The sequence below is a fragment of the Cryptomeria japonica genome, chromosome 11 (assembly GCF_030272615.1).
Source record: "Cryptomeria japonica chromosome 11, Sugi_1.0, whole genome shotgun sequence".
Taxonomy (NCBI): Eukaryota; Viridiplantae; Streptophyta; class Pinopsida; order Cupressales; family Cupressaceae; genus Cryptomeria; species Cryptomeria japonica.
The window spans coordinates 679525803-679535152 of NC_081415.1; the positions used below are offsets into that span (position 1 = coordinate 679525803).

The 9350-nt window shown below is 37.0% G+C and overlaps 1 protein-coding gene across 1 annotated transcript; it reads right to left on the bottom strand.

Moving 5' to 3' along the window:
* Positions 1–5655: 5655 nt before the first annotated feature.
* LOC131038169 (uncharacterized) lies at positions 5656–6414 on the bottom strand. Its single transcript, XM_057970515.2, has one exon. The coding sequence runs from the start codon at positions 6412–6414 to the stop codon at positions 5656–5658; it is 759 nt and encodes a 252-aa protein (XP_057826498.2).
* Between the last annotated feature and the right edge of the window lie 2936 nt (positions 6415–9350).

Genomic DNA, 9350 nt, shown 5'->3' on the forward strand with positions numbered 1-9350 from the left:
TGAAAATAATATTTGCTTTACCTCTCCCACTGCTTGATATATTGTTTCTTTTCCTTCATAAAATTTTTCTTGAGAGTTATCATCATATTCTTCAAAGAGAATTAAAAGATGATTCACTCTGGAAATATAATTCTTCATACTTCCTAGAAATATGATACAAAAGATACTCCTTGTTTACGTATAGAAGAAATGCTTCAGATATTGAGCATGAATCGGGAACTCCTCAACTCGCCCATCCGTGCCCAGCAAAAAGTAAAAAATTTCTACATTCTTATTAGAAATAATATAAGGTCCCAGCCATAAGGCATCAAACTTTCCATGCTTTCCTTTATCCTGATCCTTAGCATTCCACTTCAGCACCCACTCTCCTTCCTTAAATGACCGATCACTGGATTTTTTGTCATGAAGCTTTTTAACTTTCTGTTGTCTCTGCAAATTCATTTCTAGAGCTTCTCTTCTACATTCATCCAACTCAGCTAGCTACATAAATCGATCATTTATGAAACTCACCTCCTCCGAATCATTCTCTTAAACAAATTTGTACACTAGCAGTAAGTTGTTCAATGGTAACCTGGCTTCTTTACCATACACTAATTCATAAGGAGCAAAACCAGTGAATTTTTTAATTGTAATTCTATCAGCCTACACAGCCAGACTTAATTTGGAATCCCAAGCTCTTTTATTTTCCCCTAGCATTCTTTTTATGATCTTCAGCAGATTTTTATTACTAGACTCTGCTTGTCCATTTCCTTGGGGATGATAGGGTGATGAGTATGATAGACTGATCCCATAAGATTCGTAGAAATTCACAAATTCTTTTGATCTGAAGCACATACCGTTATCCACAATGATCTTACGAGGAACTCCAAACCTGGCCAAGATGTTTTCTAGAAGAAACTTTGAGACAACCTTGCTATTAGCCTGCCTTGTGGGAATTGCCTCCACCCACTTAGTAAAGTAATCTATTGCAACAAGAATCCACCTATGTCCACCACTGGACTTGTTAGCTATTTATCCAATAAAATCAATGCCCCACATTTGGAAAGGCTCTTCTGCATTCACAGGTCTAAGAGGAATGGCCCCATTATACTTGAGTTTGCTTGAGAACTTCTGACAAGCCTCACATTTTCTGACATATGCGTGACAATCCTTGAAGATGCTTGGCCAGTAATACCCTGCATTCAAAATCTTGTGGGCTATTGTTTTTGCTGAGAAGTGTCCTCCACAGACTCCATCATGTAAATCTTTCAATACCATTGGTGCCTGCACAACATCCAGACAAAACAACAAAACACCATCTCTGTTCCTCCAATACAAGTCTCCTTTGATAAGCACATATCTAGATGACTGTAACTTTAGGGTTCTTTTCTGATTATCATTAAAACTATCTGGACATTTTAAATATTTTAAATAATACACAATGTCAGTATACCAAGGGCATTTTTGGATACTCATCTCTGCATCTTCCATTTCTACCTGATTTATCTGAACTGCATCCAAGTTAGATTCTGCCATAAGTCGAGCCAGACCTTGCCCTCTTACCAGTTTGGTAATTTGGATATCTATGTTGAATTTTTGGATTTGATTAATCCATCTGCATCTCCGTCCTATTGTTTTTGTCTGTCTAAAAATATCCTTAACAGCAGCGTTAGGCACGTATGCAACAACAGTGGCTCCTACCAAATAAGGTCTAAAAGATTTTACTGCTTTAACTAGAGCATAAGCCTGTTTTTCATTAATGTCATAATTCAATTCTGAAGCTTGCAAAGACTTACTGAAAAATGCTATTGGTTGTTCATGACCTTCTTCATTTTTCTGCAACATAACAACAACAATAGTATGGTAAGATGCAAATGAGAATACCTAGAATGGCTTGGAAAAGTCAGATGACTTAAGGACTGGGGCCTCCTTAATTGCTCTTTTGATGCTCACAAAAGCCTCAAGCGCCTCATTTGTCCATTTGACCTCAGCCCCCTTCTTCATCATTTTGGCTATGGGTTTAACAATTTCAGCAAAATTCGATACAAACCTTCTCACAAAATTAATCTGACCAAAAAATGATTGAATAGCTTTGACCGTCTTTGGAATCTGTATTTTATCTATAGCTGCTACCCTCTCAGGATCAATCCTTACACCATCCTTAGATACGATATGACCTAATAGCTTCCCTTCGGTAACACCAAAATAACATTTTTTAGGATTGAGAGAAATACCATACTCCAATGCTCTTATGAATATCTTCTCCAGGTCGTTGCAGTGATCCTCTGCTTTCTTCGAGTATGCAGTCATGTCATCTTGATATATTGCTAAGATGAGATCAATAAGTCCTTCAAAGGCAACATCCATGGCCCTTTGGAAAGTGGCTCTTGCATTTGTTAGTCCGAAAGGCATTCTTGCATATACATATGTACCGCATGGGGTAGTAAAAGTAGTTTTATATTTTTCAGATTCTTTAACTTTGACCTGATTGTAACCAGAAAACCCATCCGTCATGGACAATAATTCATTACCAGTAACTTTTTGCAACAAAGCTTCCATATTAGGCAAGGCATAATTATCTTTTAATGAAGATACATTTAGATTCCTAAAATCCACACACAATCTAATATCTCCATTTTTCTTCCTAACTGGTACCAGATTTGACACCCATGTTGAGTGTCTTATTGGTTTAGTAATACTTGCATTTCGCATCTTCATCAATTCTTCCTTCATCTTTGGAGCCAAAGTAGGATTTATAGGTCTCTGCTTCTGCCTAAAAGGTTTTACATCTGGTTTCAATGGTATCTCATGCTGGAATAGATCTTCTTTGTATGCCTTCAAATCATCATAGGACCATGCAAAAACATGTCTATACTTTCTTAACAAATTTACTAATGCAGTCCTAATCTTAAGGGTAAGTTTTTTACCAATAAAGACTTCCCTTGGGTTGCTTTCACTTCCCAAATTTATCTTCTCAACACCTTCACATGCTCCTGAACTTGGTCTGAAATTAGCCATGTCCTTATCATCAAACATCCTCTCCAACTCAACCAGCCCTTTTGGAATTTTGTTAGTCTTGAGTTGCAAGATTTCCTGCCCCAGTATAGTTTTCTTTCCATTTTCCTCTTCAACAAGCCCATTCCAATCAATTTTCTGATCCTCATAGCTTCCTTCACAGAACAAGAAATTTAGGATGTCCCTGTCATCATTGAAAACCTACCAGCTCTTCACATTATCAGGAAGTGTAGGTCTAGTCTTGATCTCAACTTGAGTAATGTCATAAAAAAGAATATCATTATGCTTAACAGCCAAGTTAGCCATAAAATCTGCAATAATATTGTTAGACCTTTCTGTCCAATTAATAGAGAAAGCATCAAGAAATTCAATTGAATCCCACACTTCATTTCTATAATTTCTTAACTTTTCATTTTTAGCAATAAATTTTCCTCTTACTTGCTGAACTACAAGTTCTGAATCACCATAAGCCATTAATAATTTTATACCATGCTTGTTTGCAATTTTAAGGCCTAATAATAAAGCTTCATATTCAGTAACATTGTTTGTACATTCAAATGCAAGCAGAAAAGAATATTTAAATGTTTTTCCATGTGGTGAAATGAAAACTACACCCGCTCCATTTCCTTCCTTACTACATGCACCATCAAAATGCATTTTCCATAAGAGATCTTTATCCCTTTTAACTGCTTTTTCTAAAATTGAAACATTACAAGGTTTAGATATACTTACCTGGAAGTTGTCCATGTCTGTATGGCAAAAACATGTCATCTCCTCTAGATCAACTTCTTCAATAAGGTATGGTGATCTAGGCTCTCAGTTGATTCTCACCTCTGCTCCTTTCACAGGTATAGTGGCATAAGATAGATCTAGCTGAACATGTCCCCCAACCAGATTGGACCATTGATAGGACAACAACATTCCATAATTTGCTGGGACTTGGACCACTGTGATGTCTGTTTTGTATGTGGTATCAGGGCAAGCTGGAAACCTGAACTCCACATCTTTCATAATTCCCACCACAGGTATTGATCTGTTGTCCATGGCATAACACTTCCCATATGGAGTGTCAACCTGCATGCCAAGTTTTGTCATGACATCATCTGGCATAATGTTCACCATAGCCCCTGAGTCTATCATACAGTTCTTCACCATTTTGTTATTTATCAATAATGTCAGATAAAAAGGATCTACCTGATTCAGATTCTCAGTAATAGATGTTCCTAAATATACCACTGAAGGATCATTTTTAGTTTTAGAAACATCCTTACTGTTATCACCAGCACTAGATATAATTTTCAAGGTCTCCCCTTTGTATTCAGGATACTTCATCACTTCTAACAGAGGCATAGAAATTTTTACCTGTGACAAATCTTGTGACATGAAGGTTCCACAAGTTGAGGATTTACTGATTTGCTTTTTATCAGTAGGTTTGACCAATTTTGGTGCATCAATCTGCTTTGCTGGTTCATCCCTGGTCTCCTTTGCCTTTTTGCTTTCAGTCTCCTTGTTGACTTCTGGCTTCCGCACTTTAGCAAAGATACTTGTAGGCTTTCCTTGATCATCATTCACTATTTTGTTTCTCAACTGGTAGTTACTTTTAGCCTGAGCTACAACAGCAACTGTGAAGGCTCTCTTTTCCTCTTCTGATAGGTTCCTTAAGAGTGTATCCATTTCTTTTCTCTGGAACAACTTCCTCAATGCTACACTGTCACCCTCATCATATGTGAAGACTTGCTGAACACTGTATTGTTGATTGTACCTCATCCTATGCATATCTGAATAATACTCTCCTTCTAAGGAATCTTCATCTTTACCCCACATAGGTTCAGATGATAAGACATTGACAGTGGGTTGATATTCATCTTCCTCAGGCTGATTTTCATTCAAACTCAATGCAATCATGCACTTTTCTTCAGAATGGAGAAGATTACATACATTACACCATGGGAAATCCTCAACAAGATTATTTGCCATTTTTAGTGGATTGGGAGTTTCTTTGTTTATGCTTGGCTTAACCAGCTTACCATCCTTCCAAGATGTGTTCTATGGCATGTCATGGAGCCTGGGCCTATTAAAATTTGTAGGCCTATTGTTTCTATATGACTGAGACTTCTCATTCTGATTCTGTTTGTCTTTCAGACCTTTGAGCATGTCCATGATTTGACCAAAATCATCCCTTTTAGGGGCCCGTGGATTGTACAAATTAGGGTCTTCCCTTTTTCCCACTCTTCCAGCAGCCTTTCTATTATTTTCTATTGTACTGGCTGCTTTATAGGCTTGTTGCAGTGTGGCAGGTTTATGAGATAAAATCTCATAGTGTGTTTTGCTGTCAAATGCACTTATATAAAAGTTAATCAAGCAAGAATCAACAGGTCTAATATCTCGAGGAATTTTATTCAGAACCTTATTAAACCTCTTATTGAATTCAAATACGGATTCATTTTGATTTTTCTTGATACTGGACAATTCATGAGAAGCAAATGAGGGATCATTATGATAACCAAACTCCTCCAAAAATAAAGTAACAAATTCCTGCCAGCTACTGATGCTCCTATCAGGTAGACTTCGATACCATTCCTCGGCATCTTGTGTCAGAGATTGAACAAACAACTTCATGAAGACATCCTCATGTGGAATTTCAAACTCTTCAATGGTATTTTAAACATTCATAACATGTTGTTCAACAGTATCTGTTCCATTCCCAGTGAATTTAGGAATAACATTTCTCAAGTCATTTGATATGTGGTTTGGATGACCGACTATGCCAGTGAAATCTAACTGCCTATATCTCTCAATGGTCATGGGTGGCCTGTGATGACTGTTATTATTTTGATTATTTATGTTTCTTCCATTATGATTACCACCATTATTGCCATGATTGCCATTATTTCCACCACCATTGTAATTGTTGTTACCATTATAACCATCGCCATTACTGTTATTACTATTGTTGTTATTTCCATTATTCCAATTGTTGTTACCATTCCCATTTCCATTATTATAATTACCACCATAGTTTGCATTGTAACCTCTATTATTACCTCCCCAGTTATAGCCATTATTGTCAGATCGATTATTTACATCTCTGATATTTGTATTATTATTATCATGATGATTTCTATTATTTTCATTATTACTCACATCATTTTGATAATACTCACTATGCACATTTCTCCACCTACCATTGTTCCTCCATGGTCCTTCTTCATTGGTTGTATTCTTCTCAAAATTTCTCATGTGTGGTGGGCTATACTTTGGGGTTGATGTTCTACTCGTACCACTACTAGTTGGCTCACTCAAACTTGTATCAGTGCAATACAGATGTTCCCTTTTCACCCCCAACCTCTTGAGTATCTCATCTAGTTGTCTTTTCATTGCTCTTGCCATTTCAGCTTCATCTCCACCTAGGTCAGCCATTTGGAGGATTATTTTATCCCATTGCTTATTCTTCTTTTCTTTTTCAGTTAGATGTTCCTCATACTGAGGATTTTTATCTTTTCGATTTTCATTGAAGAAAGGATTTTCATGCACGTCATTTTAGGGCATATATGTTGATGTGGAACATTCTTCTCTCCTGGGAAATTGTTTATAAGTACCATGAGCCATTTCTGGTATGGGATCCTTTTTCTTATAATACTTCTTCTTGGGACTCAACTGTGCGAAGGCTTCCTTCTCGTGATTCAAAGACCTCCTTTCGTTCATTTATCTAGGTCTCAGGATACTTTCTAAAAGTTATATAGGTAGAGTCGCCACCTTCTAAGAGGAATATGATTTCTTCTTATTGATCCTCTGGGTTCTTCCTTCTAGCAGGGTCTAAATCCTTCTACCAGAGATTCTGAAAACTTCTATTGAACAAGTCCCCAGCAGAGTCGCCAATCCATAGGAATCTGCCACGTGTTAGTATGAAAGATGGTGTGTTGTCCTACATGGCAGGATGAGTTGGCACTAATTGTGCTTACGATCTACTGATTTGGATGCATGCATGGATATGACACAGGGGTCTATGTCAGCACTGACGTGTTATTGACTGGGCTCTTTGTGTGGCAAGCTTGAGAAAATTAGTTTTTGTTGTGTGGTAAAGGTTGCAATACTGTCTGGTTCAACTGGATGGTGCCACGTCGTGGGGTAGTCTCAGCTGTTGGAGGTGTACAATGTTAGCAGCGGTGGTCTCAGTCGAAAGAGGTGGCCCGTGGAAGAGTAGTGACAACCGTTGTTGAGGAGGTGAACTCGAAAAGGTGGGCATAAGGCAGGGACCTCTTGTGGCGATCAGAGGTTGCAGGGCTCGGGTCTGCACAAAGCCAAGGTCGGGAGGAACCGTAGGGAGGGCAAAGAAAAATGGGCAGTGGTGGCCCCACAACAAACATTCCCTAGAGAAAATGAAATGCAGTGTACGGTGTCGGGGGGGTTGAACCCCCTCGAAAAAATCTTAATAATTTTTTTTTCAATAAACTTTTACAATACCAAAATTTGTGAATATAATAAATATATACATTTTTAACAAAAAAAATCTGCAAAAAATTGAAAAGGAATTTTTATTTTTTTTTTGAAAAATTGTATCCTACTACTACCCAAATAGGAAAAAATTTTCCTCTAGAGCCCCAAAATTGATTTTCACCAAAAATAGGCAAATTTATGCTCAAAATTTATGGAAACGACATCCTAGACTCAACGGCGAGGTTGCCATCAACGTAGGATGCCCCCAAAATGTGCATCTATTTAGATAGAAAAATAAAAGGCTCCAAAATATCTCCAAATAGACTACTCAATGAAGCCCCAATGGCTCTGATACCATGTAAGAATTTATCAAAAATAACCAAGATCAAGAGCTCAATGAATAACACATATAAAAGAGACAAAATATTTATAAGAATAAACTATATTCTAATCAAGATGCAAAATATTGATCAACTGGATCACCAAAAATTACATGCAATGAAGATGAGCCTGCTTATAAAGGCAAGGCAGTATAGATATGTGAGCACACAATCATGACGTGTGGCTCAATGAGAAACAAGGGTAGGTAGGAGAAATAATAAAGTATTCCGCAAGAGGTGGATCACCCACCGAAGGTGGAATGTAACAACAAGATAAGACCATAAAAAGTGAAATTTCTCCTACAAGCAACTTCCCTATGTGCACACTTCCCTAAGTATCTCATATCCAAACTACTATGAAATGTATTACCCTAAGTTAATTTAAGTAAAGTGTAATTATGAGACATAATTTACACCAACACTAGGTAAGAAATTATTGTCTTCACCTTGATTTTTCTTTATTGAATTTTGTCATTACCGTCCCTGCCCATATGTTGGATTTTTTTCATTGTGCTTCTAGTTAGGGTTTCTGCCTCTCCATCCTACAATGTTTATGAACCTTCCACCCACCTTTGACATACCAAGCCTTTCCTAATGTTCAAACCTCCTTGGTCAATTGAAAACACTGTCGATATCGTCCATATTGTTCTCTCTAAGCCTCTTCAGTATTCTGATTTAATACTCGATGGTTGTTATCTCCATGATTATTTCTACACCCTAGCTTCTATGCCCTTCTATTATCCCTTCAGTGTCCACCTTGCCCCATTTGATTGAACCATCAACCCTTCTCATACCTAGCGTGGTGGCAAACTTTATGCCTATCTCCTTCCTTGATTCCATGAAGTTGCTAATCATCATTGATCACCTTCAGATTTATGTTGCAATCTCCATTAACCCTCAATCTGGTTATTCATTTCCTTGAAAGAATTATGGTTCCCCGATTGGTAAATCTAGATTTGCCCATGTACTATTTCACCTTTCCATCCTCCTTAAGAATAGAAAATATTACTTGATGATGACAACATGGTCTAAAATTTTAACCCCCTCTACGTTTGCATTTTCAATTAGGAAGGCAAACTTTAGAAGTACATAACTTAGTCATCTGACATCCTTTTTTAGTGAATTTAATTTTTATTTGGGGTAAAATTTCATGCTCTATGAATGGTGCATCCATTTTTATGGTTCTTCTTTTTTTAAGAAATTGTAGATTATCACATGTGCAATCCTCATATTGAGAACTTCTAGGGCTCTATTCTTAATCCTACAATAACATTTTTGGGTGCCATTTTTTTAAAGCGCATGATTTTTCTCATACTTCAAAATTGTGTGATTAGATTAATCTCATTTTATGTGAAAACTATACTTTGATATTGTGGCCAAATTTGGCATCTATATGTACCAAGATCAAGTCTAGTTGTTGGTTTTTGGTATCTAGCACCTAAGAACACACTAAGCATAAAGTTCAATTTTTTTTTTTACTGGTGGATTATTGATTGAGAAATTTGAGGGGGTAATCTTGTGGTGGTTGATTGCATTCTT

Coding starts and splice junctions, on each gene's coding strand:
- LOC131038169 (XM_057970515.2), bottom strand. CDS start 6,414: ATGGCTGACCTAGGTGGAGATGAAGCTGAAATGGCAAGAGCAATGAAA.